The sequence below is a fragment of the Nylanderia fulva genome, unplaced genomic scaffold, assembly GCF_048542155.1.
Source record: "Nylanderia fulva isolate GAGA-0341 unplaced genomic scaffold, ASM4854215v1 Scaffold1, whole genome shotgun sequence".
In the NCBI taxonomy this organism is placed as follows: Eukaryota; Metazoa; Arthropoda; class Insecta; order Hymenoptera; family Formicidae; genus Nylanderia; species Nylanderia fulva.
The window spans coordinates 8,561,183-8,587,381 of record NW_028189192.1 but is presented as its reverse complement, the minus strand read 5'-3'; the positions used below and the strand labels follow the sequence as shown (position 1 = coordinate 8,587,381).

Here is a 26,199-nt window from a genome sequence, read left to right as displayed (position 1 = left end):
TACAACGTGTCGATCGATCGCGCGAAAGTTCGTCGCCCTTCCTTCGCGCCTCGTGGTCGATCGTCTAAACATTCGAACGTGTTTTCGGGAAAGAGAATGAGAAAGAATTACACACTGATATTTACATAATCGACGTATGCTGTGGCGGTGGTCTGTCAGCCTCGCCGGCATTGCGGTGACGGTGGTTGTTGTGGTTATTGCCGCCGCTTAATCCTTGCACCTGTACACTAGTCGCGATAGTAGTCCTCGCCGGCTGCCGACTCGCACTATCCTTCAGTATCTTCGTCGCGCTCAACGGCGTGGCTGTCACGCACATCGTTCCACGCGCGGCTACTGATATCACCTTGTCGTTATCACACACACCACGAGCCGGTAAGCTCGACACTCCGCGCGAGGGAGAGTACGCGGTCTCTCAGCTCGGCCAAGACATCCGGACCGACGACGCCGAAAACGACGGCGGCGAGGACGACGTGACCTTAACGCGACGCCATACGCGACGCGACGATGCACGAGACTGCGTTCGCCCGCGAGGATTCGCAGATCCGTCCGTTCCGATAGCGAGCATCAATACCGCGGAGGGTGGACGCGCCCGAAAAGAACCGGAAGAGAAACGCGCGCGAGCCGCGATCACGGAGGGCCTCTCTCGCCCGTACGAATTAATGTACTTCTCGCGTATGTCACGCCGTATACGATCGCAGATCTCACCTCGTGGCGCGCCGCGGGCCTACTGAGTGACTGATTGACTGAGTGACTGCCGCGAGCCGTCCTGCGTGGGTGCACACGCGGTCTCCAGCGTACGACGGGGCTGTCGGCGTGCCGATTGGCTCGCTTTGGCTACGGTAGGGCGGCATGAGCCAATAGGGCGCCGCGGCTGTCGGAGCGACTCTTTGAGAGTCTCTGCTAGCACTTGGTCGCGAGCCGCCGCGCCGTGCGTTTCGTGCTGCGGCTTGCTCCGCAGCGAGTCTGTATTTCAAAGGTTCATTTCCCTCCCATCGAAGATCGAACTTCGACTATCGTGCGATCAGGTGTAGTGTCTCATTGAAGGATCGAATATACGAGATGTAGAAGGGAAATATATATCCGAGTGAAAAGCGATTAGAAAACATTTCTTTTCTTCCAAATTCTCGGTTGCTCGTCTTGACATTCGCGTGTGTAATAATAATAATCGATAACGAGAAACAAGAGGGTCGGGTTATAACACCGAGCTAGTGTGTCCTTCTGGGAATAATCGCCACGCGAGTAATTTCGATTCTGAGCGGTCAAATTACATTTCGCGGTTTTTCCCGCGTTAATTCTCTCAAAGTTTTAAAATATCGATAGTGTCAGTGTCGCTCTATAATACATCGATTTTTTTTGCAGCTTTTTCCGATTACATTCGTTTTTACTTGGTATATAGTGCAAGTGACTTGAACTCGTATAAATAAAACTGCATAAATAACTACACATTCTTATTTTTATATATACCGCGTGATTTAATTTCGTACTTTTCGCGATAAATTGCATTAAATGTTTAATTTTCTCTTTCGTCAATATTTTAACGCAGTTCGTCGATAGGTTTTTTTTTTAATTTGATCAAAAATATACTCATTTGCGTATTTAGATTTTATTCGTACTCTCGTCAATAGGGCTTGCGATTTGCAATTGTATAAATATTATTCGACGATTTATTAAAATTGTTGTCTTCTGTGAATTTTTATGTTTGTCATATTCGATATTTATTGCGATTGGATATAAAACGCCATCCTTCTTTCAGCACATGAAAATGATCGATGTCGCGCTGACTGACAGATGCACGTGTCATTCGCGTTAAAAGTGCTCTTCATGTCGAATTTAACCTGTTTTCGATTCAAATGTTGCTTGTACGACTACGATGATACGTTTCACCTTTGTGTTACGATCGCTATATTTTACGAATTCCGTTCTGTAAAACTTTTTATTGTTCCATCAATCGCTGATGTACAGTTTCGCAAAGTTTAAATTTTGAATGGATGTCCACATCGTTAAAATCGAACAAGTACTTCTTAAACTTATCAAGTTTAAAAACTTAGAAGATCCTCAAGATGCATGGAAATTTAAATGAGAGAAAGAAATAATTTTGTAGATCTTTCCTTTAAACAAACTTTGATTACTTATATAAATGTACATTTTTTAAAATCATAAACTCGGTTTTTAAAATCACAAATTCACTTTATTTCTTCATTTTTTAGAAGAAATGTTTATCGTCAAAAGAGAAAGAGCCAATATATTTCGCGTTTTATAACAGGATGCAATATAATTAAATATCCTTATAAGTAATTAATATTTGGATAACGATTTGAAGACTTTGAAGAAATTTTGAACGTCTCGTTTCCGAAATTTCCACAATATGCAAAAAAAAAAAACAAACAGCAGCAATATTCGCGCGAGCTAGTCGCCTTACGGTCGTTCTGATTTATAGCACGAGATGCATTTCCATACATGCAATTTATATTCGTGATTCCTATATGTGAAAATATCTCGGGGGATATTAATTCCGCGATTTCTATACACATCTCTGCGCGCGACGCATCATCGAGCGCATCGCTTTGTCAACGCCGATTGAAATGTAGATGGAAAAAAGATATATATTGATAATAGAGACATATTCGCATATTATATGAAAATTTTCTGCTCATAATTATTCGTGCATTTCTCTATCACGGACAGTAGGACCGAGGTTTGTCAGAATTATGAGACATGCACAAGAAACATTATACTATTCGCGATTGAATATATCGTACGCAATTTTACTGCTAGTATAATGATACAAATTATATTTTAAATAATTTATATATTACATCTCTAATTTTTAATTACTTTCTCCTTCTTTTTTACAAAAATAATTTTATATTTTTCTTTAATAATAATAATTAAAATATATTGCATACTTTGTCCTATCGCAACAAATGTTACATGAAAATTCTGAGAATCACGTAATAATACAGATAACATAAAAGAATTATATAAATGCAATAAGTATAGACAAATTACGCGATTGTCCCTGCAATTTTCCAGATCTCGAATACAATAAAGACCGCTATTTACCCCAGAACTCGAAGTTCTTCTTATACTACTTTGCAATCGCTCATGCGAGTCGAACACGAGCATTTGAAAAAATAATTCGGGAATGTAAATTATATGCAAATGTGCATAATTACACGAATCGAAATAAATTACAGGCCCAAGGTCTGTAATTAATACTTCGAAATGTCAAATGCAAGTTCTTGCAGGTTTCCTCGGAAGATTCACCGACACATCTGGATAGCTCTTGTGTATACTTGCCAAAGAACAGAGTCTCTCTTTCTTTCTCCTTTTTCTTTTTTTCTCTCAAACGTTCCATTTCCAGAGGCGCACACAGGACGAAGCTGACCAGGTGCGGATTTCCAGACCTCTTCCTGCCTCGCGACCTTCATTGCATCCCCTAAATGCGTCTTTCACGACTCAGTAGATCGCCCTTTACCACATACAGTCCCCCTTTATATCACCTATTAACTTCGACTGTTCACAATGTGGGTCTGCTCCTCGTCTCGCCAGATCTTATCGTATACGGATAGGCTTGCCGACAGCAAAATTGGATTTAAGAGATTGTTTGACGGACGAGTGATCACGTGTAAAAATTTTACACGGTGATTAAACGGGGGATTGAAGAGCGATACATATAAAGCATTTCAGAAGCGTGATTTTAAACGATGATTTCTTTGTACAAATTCAGAAACGATTTTCTTGGAAGAAAAAGTTTATTATTAATCAACATCTTATATGAAAGTTAGTTGTGAATTGTTATCTTTTATATGAAAGTGCTATTAAACTGCATCAACTTTAAGCTTATGCGCTTTCTCTTAGTTCTTAGCTTAACATAAAATAAATAATTATTTATATAGATAATTATAATTGGCATTTTATAAGAATATTTATGTGTTTAAATGAAATTCAAACTTCGCCTGAAATATATTTATAAAACATTCGAGAAAACAAACGTAGTACATTTCATATATTTGAATCGGTAAGATTAATACCTAAATAATATAGCTTTATATTATTCAAAGCATACTATAAATACTTGCTGTAGATTAAAAATTTTGTAATAATTGCAGATTATTAATTTCTCTCTCTTCCTCGTCTACTTTTTATCTTATTCGTATTCTCATATGTTGCTCCAGATTCTTAAATTTGTTGCGCGTCTCATTACATGTCACTGGGATGACCGACTATAGGCCAATATCTCGGAAAACTGACCACGTAGCTCTCACATAGAAAACCACAGCAGTACGTCGTTGACCCAGGCACCAATTTGCCGGTTTTCTTTTGTCGTTCCAGGCGATTTTCCGACGTGAGACGCGGCTCTTTGATGATCAACAATGAGCGACGGTCTTTCACAATGTGCAGCGACAAAGTCGACGGTGACAACGAGTACGTGGGTCTGTCACTAAGCGTCTTTGGAACGTGCGGTAGGTAGGTAGATAGTGAGAAAAAGATTCCAGAAGCGCACTTTTGGAACGCGGGCAGCCTTTGTTGAATGGCGTGTCGGTATATTTCAAAAACGACAAAATATCGTAATTTTTCCTGAAAAGGTATTATTCACGCCCTTGCCCAAAAACGGACTGCCCTATTCCGAAGGCGAAAAACTGACTGACTGTGTAAAATTGTCGCGAAAATCGGTTTATCGAATTTTTTCACGGATGGGTTCCGCTTCGGAGTAATAGAGTCGTTATACGGTTAGGCACGTACGAAAATAATTGGTTCGAAAAAATAATTATTTGACATTTTATATATCAATATTAAAATAAATATTTCTTCTCAAACTCATCTTTTTACTTTTCAAAATTTGAAAAAGTGACCATTCCATTCAAGGATTTAATTATAGTTAAACGTGAATTATAATGGAATTTATGAATCTTTGCATCCTCGAACCCTACTCTTACATAATTTTCAGTATATTGGCCAGAGAAAAAAAATTCTGTCGCTTAATTCAAATACGTTTTCGATTGAGAAATTTTTTCCCATGAATTTTGAAACCCTTCAAAGTCAGGAATGTGCCACGAGATCTGCACGGACTCTCCTTAATTACTCAGCAACAATGTTCTCGCAAGCTGTTAGTAATTTGCGGTTCAAGTTTTTAATCACAAAACGCGGCCGAGTTTCGCGAGTCGACGTCGAAGTTACGGTTTCGCGGCTTCGACAGGAATGCTCGCGCTCTTTCTGGAAGAGCCGTGGAGAACGCGTTAAAAGCGCGAAATAATTGCGCTCCGCTGGCGGTTCGTTATAGCGGTAACGTATGTGTGCGATGGGAAGCTAGGGAAGCGAAGTGGTTTTCCGCGAGAGCAGAAGCTCATCGTCACGTCGGCGAGAAGCGTGAACGAGCGTATAACGGCTGGATGACGCTCTCGCGGAAGCGAAAAATAGAAGCGTGCGGGTCGACAAAGGGCCGAGACCAAGAGGGAAACTCGGGCGCGGCGAATTTCCGCATGTATGTAATCGGGTCTTTTTGTGGAACTGTCCCGGTCTGCCTTGCAAAATGTCCGCTTCGAGTTTGTTAAGCGAGAATGAATACCGAGGAAGAGAGAAAAAAGGAAAAGCGACGCTTCGCGTTTCATCTCTTCTTTTCGTGCGACAATGGCGAACGGAAATATTGCCCGAGCAGAGGAATCGGAGTAATACCGCCGGATTCACGAGGGCGAATCCAGTCATATGTGTGTGCTATTTGAAATTCGCTTTCTTCAAAATATTGTTTCTACTAAACTTCCAAAGTGTTCATTAGCATAATTACACGCATGCTCCAGTTTAGTGGCTTAAAGATGAAATATTAATGTGTTCTGCTTGAACAACTGTTGCGATTCGCGTCAGGATATACATATCTCAAAGATCTCGACATCTCACTTCTCATCGACCATCACCATCATCATCTTGTATCCGATACAGCTCTCCAAGATGTATCGTCCGCCATAAACCGCCACCGCGTACGCGCTCAGTTTTCCAGGTATGTCGAGTGTACGAGGTCTCGAGGGTGGCAAGAAGAAAGCCAGGGGGTGTACAAACAAAGTAGTCCCACCTTTTCGCGAGTCAGCGGTGAAATTTACATACTCCTCGTCGCGTTAACGTAACGGAGTGCGAAGAAAAAAGAAGAGAGAGGAAGAGAAAGAGGCGAGGAGATACGCGAGTATGCGAGATCGTGAAAGCAACCAGGGATGACAAAAGGGGGTGAGACGGGGGTTGGTGAGAGAGAGAGAGAGAGAGAGGCTGTCGCACCCAAGACTTAAGGGTAGTACTCGCACCGAATTCCAAGCATGCGCCCAGTACCTGCTCGGAATATCGTCTCGTCATATTTCCGTCGTAACGCGTCGGATCCCCGTTCAACCCGAACAATCCTCCCCATCGGCCTTACCCCCGCCGACCGCTTGACACGAGACGATATTTTATTTGCAAAGACCCCTACCTGCAGGTTGCCACTTCTTCTTATCTTGTGTGCACAGGAATTTCTCGCCTCGACACAGCGCTGTGCGACGCCCAGATTTTACAGTGCTCAACTTCTCTTCTCTCTCACATCTCATTTCGCTACTTTTCATTCGTGCCTTTCCACTTACTTTTGCTTTTTTACTCTTTTTTTTCCTCTCCACCTTTTTTCGCTCAAATTTTTATCCATGCGGCAATATGGGTGGTGATTTTTGGGGAGATCATGTAGTTAATAATTTTTAAGAGTGTACAAATATTGAATTAAATTATTATCTAATGTTTCCTTGACAATTCAAGGATTTGGAACTAATGGAACTAATAGTTTTCATACAAAACCGTCCCTTTCTGTGTTTTTTATCCATGCGGCAATGTGGGTGGTGATTTTTGGGGAGATCATGTAGTTAATAATTTTTAAGAGTATACAAATATTGAATTAAATTATTATCTAATGTTTCCTTGACAATTCAAGGATTTGGAACTAATGAAACTAATAGTTTTCATACAAAACCGTCCCTTTCTGTGTTTTTTATCCATGCAGCAATGTGGGTGGTGATTTTTGGGGAGATCATGTAGTTAATAATTTTTAAGAGTATACAAATATTGAATTAAATTATTATCTAATGTTTCCTTGACAATTCAAGGATTTGGAACTAATGGAACTAATAGTTTTCATACAAAACCGTCCCTTTCTGTGTTTTTTATCCATGCGGCAATGTGGGTGATGATTTTTGGGGAGATCATGTAGTTAATAATTTTTAAGAATATATACAAATATTGAATTAAATTATTATCTAATGTTTCCTTGACAATTCAAGGATTTGGAACTAATGAAACTAATAGTTTTCACACAAAACCGTCCCTTTCTGTGTTTACCTCAAAGTCTACCTTGCGTGGTCTATCTCTTTCGTCGCTGACTTTTCTGTTTCTGTTTTTCTCTTTTTCTTTTCCTTTTTCTCTCTTTTTCTTCCTCTTCTTTCTCACTTTTGCTCCGTCAAGCACCACGTTCTCCATCTCTTCTCTCGCGCGGGACGATACGATGAATTATTTATGAATAGCATCCAGGAACAAGTCGAATCGACCACGCTCGAGAGACCCGACACTTTCTTGCGATCCCCGATACATATCCAAACCTATTCATTTTATCGAGCTGGTCCGCGAAAAAAAAAAGAATTAACATCGAAGATGCATCAGCGAAACGAACTTCGCTTTCGAGATCACGAAAGTCGGCATCGATACGTACCGATATTGTTATTATAAATGACGTGATAAATAACGATGGAAAAGTGAGATGTCTTTATTTAAATTGCTATCCTAAATATTTCGTCACGTATGTTTACAAATTATAGTTGAAACTCATGTCGGGGACGTCCGATAAATTGTGTTATTAAGCTCGTCGCGTAATAGCGATTATCCTATAAGTTATACTGACGAATTCGTTGGACTCGTTAAATGCGTGATTAACGACGAACGATATTTACCATATCGATTATAATGTTCATCTGTTTCCAATAGTGTATCGTTTTCTGTCTCTCATTTCGTAACAATTTATATTCGGTTTATATGTAATTTTTTTTTTTTTCACTCAATATTTCAGTGCTGGATCTGCGTCACTTTCGAGAAATAGAAATATATTGTAAAATTTAAGAGCATGAAAGTAAATATCGGTAAAAAACGATATCTTCGCGCTCTTATAATTTCACGAAGCGTAAAATACGCAAGTGAGAAAGGCACGAAGAAGGAAGTGTGCGGGATCGTAGGAAGCAGGAAGATGTTGATGTTTCGCAGGTCGTACAATGTACGAGATACGTTGGTACCTCCTCGGGGTTCTCTCGCATGGGTAACGATGCGCAGCATAAAATGCACAACAGAAATACTGCAAGAACGGTCGTCCTCGACCGCGTCACCGTTGCCGTCTCCGTCGTGTCGTCGTCGTCGACGTCGTATATGCACGTCGGATATTCTACCGGAATAATAAAATGCAGGACCTTCTTCGCACCTCGTGTCTTCGTTTTATCCACATTCGCTACATCTTCGTATGTCTTTCTCGCTTTTCGTACATCACAAGATGAGAGAATCGGTTTATTCCCATCTCGATCTGTCGTGCTATTTTAACTCGGATATATGCGGTTCTTCCGAAAAGTATATTTTGGTAACAGATTTTGCAACCAAATTCTCTCTATTTTATTAATTTAATATGTTTAATGATAATTACATCATTTTAATTAAGCAGTAATTAATAATGATGTAAATCAAAATGTCATTTTAAAATCTCAGGAAATAATCAAAATTCCAAATTAATCAGAGTAAATTAATCACCGGAGTCAATAGTTCAGTTTGTAAAATTTGTCATAGGACAAGTTTCACGATTAAAAAGAATATCTCGTGAAAATCTAATGGAGAACAATACGAAGAATAGTACGTGCTCCACAGCACTACTGTCACATTTCGAGATGGACCGTGAAAAAATGTATATTGGATGTGATTTATATATCCTACCTGTGAAATAGAGGCGGTTCATGCACAAGCAGATGGAAATCGTTTTCGGAACAGATCTCACGGTCCCGATGGTGCACAGCGCACTTAAAACTTCTGGTTCGTTTGCCGCTCATCTGTAATCAAAAATATATAAAAAAATTCAATTAATAAATAGATAATTTTAGTTGATTTTATAAAAAATTTAACACACTTTAAATAGTTCTCTCTCGTATAAGATGCTTTTCCTGCCAAAGATTTGCATAGTTCAAAAATATAAATTTTATAAAAAGAACTCTTCAATATCTAGTTTTTGCAATCAAATCAAATTCGATATTTTTATTTTTAGTAGATATTTATTCGGTTCTTTGAATAATTAGAAAATTCAAGAATTAAATATTTACTTTAGATGACAAGCTGAAAATGTTCAGTTCGCGAGATTTCAAAGCTCTTAAATTATTCCCAATTTTATCATATTCGTCTTTTTGATTTTGTCGTGATGGGAGCAGCTGAAGAGGGGTTTCTATTTAGGCGATAAATCGCGAAACTCGGAATTTGTTTTGCGGTAGTTCGTAAGGACAAAGGTTTTGGTTGCCGGTCTTGGCACCGACCCGGTATGTGGGAAGCGCGAGCCGCAGAGGCTTCCTCGAAGCTGATATTTGGATCGGGGGATCCGTTAACGTGGTTAGGCAAATGCAAGCAAGAACGCCGGCAAACTCCTCGAGATAAGTTGTGTATACCTAGACGAGTGCTATGCTAGGTTACCGCGTGCCCGTTGTATTCGCGCAAGTACGCATACATATATACACACAATTCAGGATCATCTTACACGTGTAGTTTATAGTCCGTTTACACAGGTACAAGCGCACGCAATGGCACAGCCAAAGGATTAATGCGATAATTGAAATTAATCAATTATCAGAATCAAATTTCCAATGTTATTGCGGCACATTTTCATAAATATGTAAAGATATGTGTGAACAAAAAGTGATAACAGTATATATGGGTAAAATTACAAATCACTCATTAATCGAGCGAAATAGTTTATGATCAGTTTTAATGAGGACATGCCTTTTCCTCCTTTCAATCTACTTGAATCACTGTTTTAAAAATACAAGTTTATCTCAAAATTATATTCTCAAGCGCAATAAATTATCAAGTATTAAAAAATATAAATCGCATTATTTTTTAATTGTAAATTTTAATTTGCTAACAAATGTATAACATTATGCACTTAATTTAATATAATTCACCAACTTGTAATTATAAATTTAATATCGTTCGCAATTTGTAAATACAAACTACACCTTTATGCATAAAGCAAGTCAATAAAGTTTAATTTTCCTGCATTGTGATTTACTTTCTTATACAATGTATCATTTCGAATGCATTTGCTTTTTGTAAGAAATATGCGCGATATATATAACACGGGTTTTCCTGACTTTCACACTTTTTCTTTATTCACAAAGAACACTTTCATGCAAACTGGATAAGCCGCCGGCGTCCTCATATCTTCGGCCCGACGGCATCTTAGAGATTTTGCATACAATTCATTTTTTTCTCTTTCTTTCTGCTTTCTTACGTTTTATCTGTGATTTACGCCAGAGATCATTCAAGAATGATTACATCGATTTTTCGTTCACAATGAAACATTTCATTTTTAATACCTTATTATAAATTATTTTAAAAATATTATTATAAACTAATTAACTAATATTTCTTATGATTTACCTCTTGCAAAATATTTTTTTGTTTTAAAGCAATTTGATAAACGTTAAAATTTACATTGCAAACTGTACATCTGGATCTCAAAAATCAAAATGGAAAAATTAAAGTTATATACAAGCCAGGTATATATATATATAATAAACCAGAAATACTAGAATAAAATTATTTAGCATTCATTTTTTCATCTATTGATTATTTTTGTTTAATGTGCTTCTTATAGCTGTTATGTGATTTTGGTTCTATGTCATCTGCTTAAAACATTAAAGGAAAATTTTTCAAGTATGGAATTATGTATCTTTGCATTTCGACTATCCTACTTAAAAAAATACTTTGATTACTTCTCTTTATTTTATTTTCTTATTCCATCTTAATAAGAGATTTTTTTAATGTAACATTCTTTAAATTGTCATGGAATCAAATATTTTAATACATCTGTCTTATATAAATAAAATATACACTCCTCAAAATAATTAAGATAAAAAAAATTTGTATCCCTCAATTATTTTAAGGAGTGTATGAAGAGATAAAAAGATAAATAGAACGATATAAAAAAACAAAAACATAACTTTCAAAAATACTTAATAATAAAATAAAATACATATTGCCAAAAATGTATATTTGCAATTTCTCATCAAAGAGCAACTCTTCAATTTGTCAAAATAGCTGTCAATTATGTCATCGTGATAAAAAAGTAATAATAGAAAACACAGAAATTTCGGTTATCATCTTGCTTGCAGAAATACGATGATGGTACAGGTTTGATTTTTATTCATTTAATTGTCAAAAAGGAAAGCATTGAGAGACGAACAAGCTGGAAGAAGGGAAGGAAACAAGAATGCATCGAGAATGAAAAGCTCGACGGGAAAATTCGGACTAGTCAACGAGGAAAATTTAATTTGTTCCGCGCTCGACGTTCTTCGTCGTCGTCCTCAGGGTTGTCGAGCATCTACTTCACGACGACTTTATCGACTTTGTGGTCTTCTTCTCTCAACGCTCGTTTTCATTAACAGTATGACGTGCTCCTGATCGCTGGATTTCCATCGACAAAATGCTCTTAATGAAAAATGCAATTCGAGCACAGACAACATTGTTACGTGTCGAAGTGTTCTCTTCATCATTGAAAAGAATTTGTAATAAATCATAAAAATACGTTGCAGCAGAATCTTATTAGAATTTCCACTTCCGATGCACATATAACATTCTGTTTGATTTCATAATCCAGTGACAAGTTCTCTTCTCTTATAACAAATTAAATTCTATTTTTGTGTTCAGAAAAATGTTTTTTCTCCTTTTCACTCTTTTCTTCCTCTTTCTTTTTTTTTTATCGCTATACTACATTTTCAAGTATTTTTTTATACAAAAGACGCATAAAGAATTATCTTCAAAGGTAACAAAAATGTTAAGTTATTATTAGTGACAAAGAAAAAATTTAATCGTTAACTCTTTGTATTACTTTACCTTTACGGATTCTATTGCGAACTTTTTCTTTCTTTAAATATGTTCCTTCAACCTCGTTTAATATCTTTTTAAATATAACCGCGTACAAAAATGATAAAAATAATATTTCTTTATCTTTTTGAATAAGATTTTACCATAAAAAAGTCTCTCCCTTTCTCTCTCTCGAATTACTTATTCTTTAAATGTTTCATTACGCCTCTCGCGAATGTGTAATGAATCTTTTATGCCTAAAGTACCATGTACATTCATCTCATTTCTCCGTATATTCGTACTTATTTTTCCATTTAATTCAAACGTACATTTATGCAATACTGTAAGAGATCTCTTTATCATTTTTTATCACTGAAAATGTAAAATTCTCTCTATATGATCTTAACATGAAATGCCTTCCGCGTGCGAATACAGAATAACATGAAAAATCTTTGCAAATCACTATTTGACGACATAAAATATTCTTTAAATTTTTATTGACCCAAAAAAATCCACGCAAAACAATAGCACAAAAACCAATTTGCGATTTTTTCCTTTTATCTTTACATACATAAATATTTTTTCGAAAGTTATGCTAGATCTCGTAATAAGTAAAGATTTATCACTTTAACGAATGTTCCATAATCTTCCTTCCAGTTTATGTATTATATCTGAAATTTCACATAAATTATTTTTCAAACGTATATAATCTCACAAATGATAAATTTTTATGATGGATTAAAAAATTATGTAAGAGAAAAAAGTGAAGTCAAGATTAAATCATTAACAGTAATTGGATAAAAAAGTGACAAGATAATTATAATTAAGTTACAATTTGATCAAAACCAAAATATATTTGATGTATATTTATTTTATGATGTATATAATTTATAGTTTATTTTATTTGTATGTAATATAGAGTTCACTATATATCTGCGCAAAATGATTTTGATATCATTAAAAATAATTATAAAATTTTTTAAACAATTATTTCATGTAACTCGTAATTTCGAATATAAATGTAAGCTGCTGGTTGTATTTCCATAATTCTGCTTCTTATTAAATAGTTCTCGTGTAGTTTTGGACACGTACAATGTTCTTCCAAAGAGTTCTCATAATGGAAATAATTATAAAATTTTTTCAACAATTATTTTATCCGAAAAACTCGTAATTTCGAATATAAAGGTGAAACAAAATTGTCGAAATATAATCAGCAGCTCACCTTTACCTTCGAAATTACGAGTTTTTCGGATAAAATAATTGTTTAAAAACATTTCTAATTATTATCAGAACTATTTGGAAGATCATTGTATGCGTTATTTATTTGAATAAAAAATCAAAATAATAATGGCTTCGCGCGAGTGTTAATCGTGAATTATTTTTTATTATATGGTATTTATATTTAATAATTTTTTATCAATTATTGAATTGATTATTGAATTATTGAATTATTTTTTATTATATGATATTTATATTTAATCATTTTTTATCAATTTTGTGATATCTTGCATTTTGCTTTGAATTTTCCATCCAGTTAAATATGATTTACTTTCTTAACATTAAGAAGCGCGCAGTAATATATGAACGATTTACCTAAGTATTAAAAAAGCTAAAATATTCTACTGTCCATTAATAATAATAAATTTATATTTACAAAGAACATTATAATATTGCATAAATATCAATATTAAATACGTTATAATTATATAATTATCATTTTAAATAGTATATAATTATCATTTTAAGTACGTTAAATATTTCGTGACGGTAATAAAGTATTACGATGTTTGGAACTATTTTTGTGACGTAAGACACACGATCTCCATGTAATTTGCGCGGCGAGACTTGAGCGAGAAGGACGTAGAGCGAGAAACTCCGTGTGTCGTTCCACTATTTATTGTAATATAACTACGACAAATACTGGAAGAGAATGCGATCAATTCTAGTGGGTATTTAGCAGTTATTAGCCTGCATGACTGGCTGACGTCTACGATTAACAACTCATTAGCGTATCCATAATTTACAATAACGACTACTATTAAACGAAAATAAATATTTGGCATTACTTATTTAATTGAATAAAAAATAATAATAGGGATTTAACGAACGCTAATCATGCATTGTTAATCATGCATTATGATATTTATAAATAATCATTTCTATAACGACTCTTGATTATGGAAATATCTTGTATTGCGTTTTCGATTTTTCATCATTAAATATAATTTGCCCATTATTTTTGGCAACAAGAAAGCGTGCAGTAATATACGAGTGATTATAATGAAAAGTCGTTAAATACATCAATTGTTCATTAATAATTGATTTGAAATTACAAGAAACAGTCTAAATCATATGAATATATTTCGTAATCCGTGAAATAGAATATTTCGTAGCGGCAGTGAACTATCATACGATGTTTGGCGCGCTTATTTACGACGTGAAGTGCGCCCTTGTTTACGCGTGACGGCCATGTTGTCATTCGCGCGCCGAGGCTCGTCCGGAAGGGTAGTTGTGCGAGGCAGGTAGAGCCGGGCCAAGTATTGTCGTAATATCTTTCGAAACACAATCACGAGAAGTGTACCAGGTAACGTCGTAATAATCGTTATATACAACTATTGCAATTAACAATTGTCAGTCTGCGCAATCGATTAATTCTCGCAATAAACTACTTGTAAAAGTATCACGGTGGAGACTATCCTTCGAAACAGATTTTTCGCGCAATATATTTACTTGAAATAGCTCACAAAATGATATGGGATGTTAATATTTATTTAGCTGTACATAATTTCGACATTTCTATATCGTTGTAATTTGTCAGGATGCGTATCTCGCAAGATTTATTCGATCAAAATCTGTCGTGCAAATAAAATTTTCATGTCGATAAACTTAACCATATTTTCGAATATTGCTAATTATATATTTGACCGTTGATATTTATCTTTAATTTTGATATGTATATTTATTTATGTTACGTTACGATATAGCAAAATTCTATTCTAATATGCGTATATTATTTGTTAACAGCAGAGATAGAATTACTACAGAAAATGATGCATTTTGGCAAATAAATTTTGTGCCGTGAAAGCAAAGGATGAATACAAAAAGAAAAAAGAACTAGAGAGGACAATGGAACAACTAATTTGATAGAGGGTAAGTAATTTGTAACAATTTTTTTATGTTTGTCTTTTATTTTTATTTTTTTATTTTCTGGTTATTTAAAATTAATTGCTCCTTTATTTCTGCAATAAATATTATAATGTATAATTCAAAATATTTAAAATTTTATTTTAAAATACTTAAGATATATTTAATAAAATGATTATATTAACACACATATATATATTTTATAAAATTAATTTTCATATACAATTTTTATGGAAAATATGTAACTCAAAAAAATAATTATTATTTGTATATTACATATCTGTATTAAATATCCAGTTATAAAAAATAACTATAAACTTTAATTGTGTGCGTGCGCGTATTTATTAATTATTTTTTAAAATATTGATTATTTTGTATGCTTTAATGTGGATATATTTGTATTTTACAGAATGTGTATGCTACAACGTGAGCTATAACGTGTTTCACAGATGATTGTATACTACAACTCCACCGTTCATTGCTCATCGTGTAGGTGAATATTAAATTATTTTTTATCTTTATATCAAGATGATGGATTTGTGAGTATTTCATTAGATATCTGCATAAGATATCAAGATTATCAGCAAAATTATAAAACTATGAATTTGCAATAATAGATATAAGCAAAATATTCTGCATTATTCATTCTTGTAAATGTTAATTTTTATCATTATTATACATATATATCTATATTCATTATTTTTCTTTAATTAATCAATTGAAAGTAATGAGAAATGATAATATACACAATATGTACATATATCACAGGTCTATTATCTTTGAATAGATAGGCTAAAATAAATTAGTAAAACTATTGAAAACTTCAATTATACATATATGTAATTATCTATACATTTTATTACTTATTGCATAACTAAATATTAAGTGCAAAACAAAAAGTATTCAAAAAAATGGAATTAAAAACAAAAAATCTAATAATAATATTTTAGCAATTTTGATATAAAATATATAAAATATAAATAAATATATATAAATATATTTAATATAAAATATAAATATATTACAATTAATAAAACTTTCGAGTTTATTGTCTAACTAGATAAAGTAGTAAAAAAAGAGAAATAAATAAATAAGTAAAATAATGACATCTATCGCGAATATAAAACTTTTATGTCTCTCTTTGTCTTTCTCTCTTTTTATTTCTCTTTCTTTAGAAAATTCATATGTCATAAATAAAGATCAGAACAAGATATTTATATATGTTGTATTTATATATAGGAAATAAAAAGAAATTTTTATTTATAGAACATTTACGATACGAAAAAGTAGTTAATATTTGTGACTACACAAATGTGTGACTATTTGTTCTTTTCCGGTTTAAAAATTTTTAAAAATAGGATTTAACATGTCTTTATAAAGATATTTTTACATATTCTTCCAAGATTAAAAATTATATAAGAGATATTAATTTTATAAGAGTATATTAATTTTGTGCTAATTTTTCGAAGCCTATTTATATAATATGCATTTGCATACGTATATTTGGAGTATATTCATCTTATAGTATTATTAAACATTTCGTGGTAGTTATAGAATTGACTGGCACATGGTGCTTTTTACAGTGCCATTAATTTATTACTATACTATACACATACATAATCACTTAATCATTTGTACGACGAAATTCGAGCAAGCAGACAATGGCATTTTGTTCTTTTGTTATTATATATACATAATACGTGTATATAAGTATACAACTTTATTACGATAAGTATTTTAGCAATATTGACGTAGTGTAAACGCATAACATTCCTCGTATATGTTGCATATATTTAACCAAATGTAAGAAAAATCGGGCAAAAATTAGAATTAAATTGTCGAAATCTATTCTAAGAGAAGGTATTAGGATTTTTATAACTTTTACACTAAATGAATATAAAAAAGAGGTTCTCCCCTGCATATACTTGTGTTTGTACCTGTAAAAAAAAGGTCAGATTCGTCGTCGTCGTCGTCGTCGCGACTGTGTCTGTGGTGCCGACTCTGCTAAGTAAGTAAATCTTCGACGTAGATTTACGATCCCGCAGGGAGTCACCCATGTATCTCGTTCACCATGCCGTGGCATGGATCGATAGTATCGCAGACGGGACCCCAAGCTTCGTTCAATTAATCTCGATCGTTTGTTCTAAGTTTATCGTCCGTCGCAAAGTACCGGGTACATTTAAGCAGAAAGGTTACCGTTCTATGCGTATATATGTGTACTGAGAATCTTCCAGCTCCCTCTTATCGATCACTTGAACCTTAATTTTAGATAAGTTTTTCTCCCATTATGTATACATATATAAACATTATATCAGAATTTTTGCATTCTTCTGAAAAACTCTTATAATTTTAATTTGATCAACATTTTTAACGCGCGCGCAATTTAACATTAATTAATTAATCTCTTATTATATATATAAAATTATTTTGTTTAAAGGAGATAAAAAACACTTTGATGATATATATACATATATAAACATCACATTGTTTCTTTATTCCTTTTAAATAAAATAATTTTATAATGAGAGATTAATTAATTAATGTTAAATGGCGCGCGCGTAAAAGATTTTGACTATATTAAATTTATGAGAAATAATAAATTTTCAGAAAAATACAAAAATTTTGATATAATATTTTGATCATTATACAATATTACGGAATATTCGGGAAATGTGGACACTAGAAAATTTATATATATATATATATATATATATATATATATATATAATAATAATTTCAAACTCGTGTATTCGAAATATCATGTATTATATTGCGACAATGCTAAAATATGTCATTAATTTAGCGTTTCCACGAGGTTTCGGAGGGTCTGTTAGATTAGAACAAATAGCTGTTATTTAGAGAATAACGGCGAGAAATTAGCGCTGTTCATCTCACCCATGCCACCGAGCGTACAGAAACGCCAGAATGATATCGGTAATTATTGCTCGCGATATCATCGAATGCGAAATCGATTGTTATCCAGTTATAGATGCTTGCAATCACAAAACAGATACAGTCACCTAACTCACGAATCGCGTAAACTAGGTACATATCGCGCGTCAAAAGTCGACTTTACGATATTAGATGAACATTATCTCGGCGTTACGACGAGATATAATATAATATACATATATATGGCAATAATATTTCCGGCGTCGCAAATTTGCTAGGACAACAATTTTGCATTCCAAATCGGTCGCGTCTCTATGTATATGTCGTGTATAGCATACGCTGCTTCATCCCTTCCCACTGTCTACCTTCCTCCCCTTTCTATCCTTCTCGTCCATCCTCATGGGGTTACGTTCGTGCAAACCCTGACATAATGAAATCCGTGCCATTAGGCCGGACAGTAGGGTAAATTCGTGTTCGCGCAAACGTCGGTTTCCGGCTCGTTCGGCGTGCACGTACTCGAATCGAATCGAATAGAATCGAGATCCTCCGACAATGCTCCACAAAACTCTCTCTAGTTCTGCGTATATACATCTAGACGGTGTCCGTGAAACAACGCCGTTAATCATTGACTTAATGTCATTGAAATTCTGAATACATACATACATACGTTGTATCATTTATTGCTTCATTAACCAGTCAAATATGTTTATATACTCAAACGTTTGTAGAGTGTCTATATAATCATTTATTATACGATTTTACGAAACGTCTCGTGAGAATGTCAGGATATTTATAAAGCAGATTAAATTCCTTGCGCTATCCGCAAATTTTTTGGTCACAAACTGGTATTTTCCTTAAAAATATCTTTAAAACGGTATACTTTCGATACACGGCGTATATCCGTACGTTTCGATTTTCGTAAGGTTGGTAAAGTAAAATCGGACAGGTAGATAGAGACGAGCGGGAGAACACGCTGCGTTTCTATCTACGAACGTGTGTATCTGCATAGAGTGCAGGAGGACCAAGTGAGGGTAAGAGGCGAATGTTGAGGGTTGCATGCAAGAGGCCGGAAAGGGGGTAAAGAGAGGTAAAGAGGATAGGGGCCACACGGGGGAATTCGATGCCGGACGATCGAGCAATCTGATGATCGCGTCCTAATCGAATTAAACTCGCCGGTTGTGCCCGTGTTTACGATGGGCTGACTCGTCGGTTTGGATTTGCTACGTTCGCGCGATAATGGACGCGCACGTAGTGGTGGTGCCAATACCATCCTCCGGCGGAATGGCCGTAGTGATACGTGCGAGCTTCGCGTTCCTCATCGATCCCGGTTGTTATCGCCGAATGGAAAACGTGGGCAACTCACAAGATCCTGATATACGGGACCGTGAGTCTTCGGGGTTGTTTATTACGGGGAGATGGCCGAAACATTGGCGAGGGATATTTCAACATGTGACTAGTTCTGATGTTTGATATTACTCAATGAAGTTGGAATTTTTTGAAATTTTTTATTCGTCTTGTGTCTTTTTGCAAAGTAATAAGTGTGAGTCGATAAATTATTTCAAGTATTTATTTCAATAAAATAAAAGAAATTTTCAGGGATTGTATTAATAAATGTATGTTATATGTTTATATTCTGCTTTATATAGCAATTTATTTATTAATCTAGCTTTTAGAAAATTATGCCATTATATTCACTCATTTTCTATTACATAAATTTCATAGCTATTTTTATTCATTCTGTAGAAGAGATTATTTTTTTTTTTTTGACAATATTTTGTAATTATTGATTTAAATCGGAATACACAGAATTTATTTACATTTGGAATAATGTTCATATATTGCGTGTTTCGATAAACTACAAACTCTACTATCAACTCTATTATCATCTTTGAATGTATACCATATAAAAGTAGCCAATGATGCATCTTAAGCTTTTACGATAATTGCACTGGTTTACTGTGGATACTCACTGAATCCGATTTAGACTGCGGAAGTCGATTAAATTTTAACTTCCTTGCAGCGTCAATATACAGATTGTGGACGAAAGTTTACTTGGTGCAATCGGACGGTACTACTGTTTTTGTTTTTTGCTGAACGGAAATGTTTGTTTTCTTTTATCGTACATCGTATTTTTCACAGGAAGGAAAACAATTTAAAATTTAATTCGGAAACTATATGAAATAAAATGTTTAAATAAAATATGAACGACAGTTTTTAGTTTCAAAGTTATTCTTAATAAATAAATCAAATATATAATTTGTTTTTATTATTTATTTAATAAAATGTATATTTATCTATACGTACAATCTGATAATAAAAACGAGAATATTTCGTCAATGCATAAAATATAGGTATTCAAAAAGCGATTTTATCAAATTTAATATAATACATTTTATGTGTTATATTATACATCAGGAAATTAATATTTCGTACGTGGCATATTATAAATGATTCTCTCTGATCCGAATTAGCGCATCGTTTTTCTCACTCGCACTTCACGCTTTCAAAATGTCATATCGCTTCGGCAAATGAATTTTCGATATTATTCCGAGTTAATAAATAGCAATCCATTTATATTTGTGCATGTGCTTACAACACTCGTGCATCATTGTATAATCGATTTACTAAAAATTCATTGAATCCGAGCTAATAATGCGATTATAAAATTGAATAACGTAGATTAGTATAATACATTAATTTCATCATTTTATTTCATAATAATCACAATAAATGTGTATTTAAGTATTAACGATAACAATGCACAAGCCTAAAATTTCACAATTTGCTGTATCACAAATAAATAGATTTTAAACATTTAATATCGGATTTAATAATATATTTAGAATGACTCTTATGCCCGTTTTATCATAAATATATAAAAAAAACCGATTATATTGCACAAATTATTTCCAGACGCGCAATTCTTTTGACATATACGTAACAAATTGAAGCGAATTATACAGAGTATAGGAACACGAGGTATTATACTTAATTTCTTTTGCTGTGCTAATAAAAATTTTGACAAAATAACTGTCGAGATTCGAGAATGGGACAGTTGAGGGTGTTTGCGGTAACAACTAGATACCGGATAAATCCGAAATCGGAGAATCACTGCAGGGCACTTCTCGTCGACTCGGTCAAAGTACGAGACTTTATATAAAGCCCGCAGGCAAAGCGGATCCGTTTACAAGTGCTAATTGTAATTTTAAAGCAATCGAATCCGCCGACGATATACGGTACGTTCGTTAGAGAGAGCATTGCGGTTACGAGCTTACCAGCGAGTGGTCGCCCGCCGTTTAATTAACAATTACGGATTAATATCAATCGGTACGCGTATTGGTGACGTGAGAGTTACCGATTTTCTAAATCGTTTTAGCAACAGGAATATTTTCGAGAAATAGACAAGCATACTAAACAATTTATTAAGTACTTTGCTAACATTTTCCGAAACTACAATATATTATATGTATATCTTAAATAATTACGATGAATTTATCATGTATTAAAATTGATATTAAAATTTTATCAAGATATAGAGATGAGGAATGATAATATGCATATCTCTCTAAATTATACAAGGCATGAGTGACAATTTTATCTAAAGACAAAATAAACAAAATTGAAATATCTTTATGTAATATAATAAATTTTCTCATATTGTTAATATCGTGTGAGAGAGATGTAAATTTGTGAGAGGCATTTGTTGACTTTTACACTTCAAGTTGCGAAATGAGTGATCGGTAGTTTCGAAAGCTCTATATAGTTGCGAACATGACATAACTATGACACAAGATGACCGTCATCTGACAGAACGAGAGTTCTCCAGTTTAGCTCTAGTTTGTAAGTCATACGGTTCGCAGTAAGGTGCCGCGACGGGATGTCAACGGTAGTCAACGTGGACAGCGACATGATGTACATACATACGTACTGCGCGAACGTACGCGGCGTTCATGCAAATAGCAAGACAAACAACAGTCACCGCAAGTTTCGCGAGGAACCCCCGCAAGATACCTCCTACTTCTGAAACTCGACAGTCATCGGGTAATTCTGAGTTACGTTTCTCCCGCGACACGTGTAATTCATAGGGATAATTATTATAATGTTCATTCTAGGTCATCAAAATTACGTAAATTACCTACTATTAAAAAAAAAAAACACAAGTTTATGTCTATCTCTAAAAGAAAATTTTTGTTAATTTAGATATATAAAATTAATGTTTACTTTTAAAGAATAATTTTTGAAAAATCTTAGCACAAAATGCGTACAAGATATTTTTCACAATTTAAAATAAATTTTAAAATCTAAATACAATATACATAAAAAAATATTTTCTTCAAAAATATATGCCTTCTAGGTTTTATATTATTGTACGAGCAAATTTTATTAAGTATTATACATATCTATTTTATTCTTCGCTGTCATTTGCAGAATTCGATTTTTATCTCAATGCATCCCTCGAGTAATTCTAATCGCTTAACATATAATGCCTTATAACAATACCGTGATGGCATCAGCTAGAACAAATACATTATTCCGTCTATGTTCACATTTTGTATTTCTATGAAAGCGACCAATAACAATTTGGTCGAATTAACTATTATTTGGGCAGGGAATAGTAACGTGTAGAATGGAATTTCCACCATCATCCGACCGAAATCAGAAATACACGCTTCGCCCGTTTACTATTCCGCCCAAGATGGTTATAGTCATATTGCCCATTGTCGTGCTTAGCTTCTGTAAAGGGCGGTTACCGGTAGTCAATGCACATACCGGGGCGCTCCAACATCGTGTGCATCGTATGCATATATGCGTGTCCGTGTGTCGGCGTATGTGAATGTACAGAAATCAGATAACTATCACAACGCTCTGTGAGTTTCTCCCAAGACCGCTCTATCTATCTTTGACCTTTCTCTTTCCTTTGGAATTTCTCTTTTCGTCGTCAATTGCAATTCCATTGCCAAATTCGGTTTTGAACGGTTAACGATTTGCTAATCGCTTCATAATTAATTAATATATAAAATATAGTTATAAGTAAAAATTATTTTGTTAACAAAGCTTATTGATTTGTATGTATTTTACATTATGTTTTTTTCGCTGATATGTTATATTATTATCTTTGTTTCCAATTGAGAGAGTAATATACGAATTGTCGGAGATGCGATAATTTATAAGTAACGAAAAACCATTAAAGAGATATGTATGTATAAACGATTAGATTGATACATAAATAATTAAATAATTTAAATAATGAAACACTATGATGGATGCTTTTTATTGCTAATTAATCAGAAATGAAAAAAAGAAAATATTTGATGTAAAATTATAAATATTTTTGTTTTCAGCGTCCTATACAGACAGTTCATCGCGCAAAATAATTTGGTTTATGATCGTGAAATTTAGTGCCGCGCAAAGTATAACGTGTTCATATCGCGAATGTTTTGTCACGTTTTAATAATTGTGGAAATGTGTAAAATATTACGCGTCCGAGTGCGGGAGTGCCGTGCAAAGTGTCGCGTTGCATAATAAATATTATTGAATCATATTTTCAAAAGTGAGTGCAACGAATCCTAACAACCTGAGAGGAGGAGGAGGCCAAGAGGCATCGGGCAACGGCAGAGCAACTTTGAGGTAAATAATTTATTAATTATATATTATTTTTCATTATACTTTTTTCGCGTGCACATATTTGTTTCTATTAATTTGATCCATTTATTTGAATTTAAAGAAGAAGTAAAAAAGACTTATATAAATCATCTTATATATATATAAACTTATACTTATAAGAAAAAAACAATTTTTTTTACAATTTATTAATTAGTAATTTCATTAAATATTTATTTCTTATTGTATACATAGAATTTTATATTTGATTATAAAATTCGACATTTGTACAATAATAATTTTTTGAAATATTAATTATTTTAATTGCTATTATAATTTGGATTTTATATTTGTCTGTTACAGATCAAGGTACTTTATGCAGTTGATTCTGCTGGTGTGTGCATCGAACGGTGAGTGGGTTTTTTATTTTATTTAAAAGTAACGGATCTCTGAAAACTATATTTTGAATTATGTATATCTAGATACAGTAATAACATAAAGCTATTATAAAGAAATTACATACGTATATGACATATAGTTCGTTGTTTTAACGTTCAGTAGGCGGCATGATAACCGTACAAAAGTAATATTACCTAAATATATAAAATAATAATATAAACTAAAACTGGTAATATGGAATATAATGTTTAAAATAATATATCCTGTTGTTTGGATGGCTAAACAAATCAAAGCGACTAAAAATTCATGTTATGAAAATGTCAATATCATTCCATGCAGAATGCAAATTCTATTTCCAATGCAGAGAAGAATATTGTGAACTCCAAGTGCACGAATATGATAACACAACTAGTAAAAATAAATATTGCTTTATATATCGAATTTAAGTTATCTAACTTTGAGATATAAAACTATTTTTTTAATTTCTGAATCAGATTTTCCATTTTCTATTTTTATTTTAATCTGCATATTTTTTATAAACGAAAAACTGTTTACTTTGGTCGTACGGTCAAACTAAAAACGTAAACAATAAAATAAGAAGAATAAATATTGTGAACATATCGATGCAGGTAATGAAAGTTTGCGTAAACAATAGAAGTTATTCGCGAATATTTCTACTTCGTAAACGCAAAAATGTATGAGTTTGTGGTCATAAAACAAATAAATAAGCAACTGAGTAAACAAAAGCAATGAAAAAATCAATTCAAAGAACAGGAAAATAATACAATTTAAATCGTAACGATGATAAGAAGTACCACGAAATTTACACGCGTACATCGCAGGAAGTTTTCGTATGCACCGTTGCATGTAACGATCCGATCTGCATAACGAAGGTTACTATATAACGGATCTTATGCGAAATAGCATTTCGAGATTCGGTTTAAAGTGCGCTGAGCATATGTAGATCCTTTTATCGGACACTATTTTCTCATAATATCCCTGCTAATGATATTTGCATTAGATTATAATAATAATGTCAAAAAGTTATGATAATGATAACTTATCACTGGTAAGTAATGCTTTTTTAATTCCTGTTCAATTTTTGCCAAAATAAAAAACAGAAATATTAACTAAAAAGATATAATGATAATATTATACTAAACGTATTATCCAAGCATACAAAATTCATCAAGCAACTTTGTTGGTAAAATTAAAATTGGAAATTATAAAGAAAAAAATCCCATTTTTCTTATTTATTTTCACGCATAGAGTATCTCTGCGAGAGATTTATAATAATTTAAATTTTTTTCGATTGTGGAGATGCATTATAACTTCAGTATCACATCAGGTACAGTATAATATTTCTTCGCTCTTAATTTTGTCAACATATATGTATCACATCGCACGAATAAAGAGATCAGGATCAAAATCCCGAAACATTTAGAATTCAGTTTAATTTTCGCAAACCGGCGCGTCGCATTCGCGGAAAACTTCGTAAACCGCTTTCATTTAATTTCATCTGCAGAGAACATGCGCCATAATTAGGCGGCAGTTATGCCGGTGCGACGAACAAAAGAAAAAAAGAGATGAAAAAGTAAGGAGGGATGCACCTATATAAAGGTTCGTTTGCGCTTCACGAACGCAGCACGGCGACTTCCCCGAGATCCCACTTCTAACAACGCTTCCTCGCCCTCGCGATGCGTGACCGGGGTCAGGATGGCACCGTTAGAAATCATTTCCACGAGTGCTCACCCACTCGTGGAGAACACGTACTGCCGCGAAAATAAGCTTCCGAGTTATAAGCGCTGTGGGACATTGCTTCTTTCTTTCCGCGGTGCTAGTCGACCTCGAATGGTCATCAAGATTTTTTGACAAGACATTGGACGATATTGTCCAAATGAAAAGTTTTCATTCCGTAAAATAATGTTTCTAATGCATCAAGGAAGTATAGATTGTTTTCTATATTTTTCATAGAGCACTTACTGCACAAAAGATCATTAATATAGATATTGTAGCTGTATTATATGAAAATTTATATCATTTCATTTTGAGAAAATCGCGAATTAA

The 26,199-nt window shown here is 33.7% G+C and overlaps 1 protein-coding gene and 2 long non-coding RNA genes across 5 annotated transcripts in view; 2 read left to right on the top strand and 1 right to left on the bottom strand.

Moving 5' to 3' along the window:
• Nucleotides 1-26,199, bottom strand: part of stet (stem cell tumor) — a 359,283-nt gene that overhangs the window by 123,911 nt on the left and 209,173 nt on the right. For both annotated transcript variants that reach the window (XM_085481187.1, XM_085481191.1), the window contains exon 5: nucleotides 8,965-9,077. In XM_085481187.1, the coding sequence (XP_085337313.1) occupies nucleotides 8,965-9,077 (113 nt within the window). The remainder of the gene's footprint in view (nucleotides 1-8,964; nucleotides 9,078-26,199) is intronic.
• Nucleotides 926-23,759, top strand: LOC114939949 (uncharacterized). 2 transcript variants are annotated; one of them, XR_014924397.1, is made up of 6 exons: nucleotides 926-1,025; nucleotides 3,249-3,391; nucleotides 4,336-4,466; nucleotides 15,124-15,246; nucleotides 15,650-15,733; nucleotides 23,475-23,759. It is a non-coding gene; the product is annotated as an uncharacterized LOC114939949 (long non-coding RNA). The 2 variants fall into 2 exon arrangements; XR_003821366.2 differs by lacking the exons at nucleotides 926-1,025; nucleotides 3,249-3,391; nucleotides 4,336-4,466 and adding an exon at nucleotides 14,567-14,680 and having other exon boundaries at nucleotides 15,121-15,246.
• Nucleotides 24,095-26,199, top strand: part of LOC146725317 (uncharacterized) — a 174,768-nt gene continuing 172,663 nt past the window's right edge. The window contains exon 1 of the long non-coding RNA XR_014924398.1: nucleotides 24,095-24,143. This is a non-coding gene — a long non-coding RNA (uncharacterized LOC146725317). The remainder of the gene's footprint in view (nucleotides 24,144-26,199) is intronic.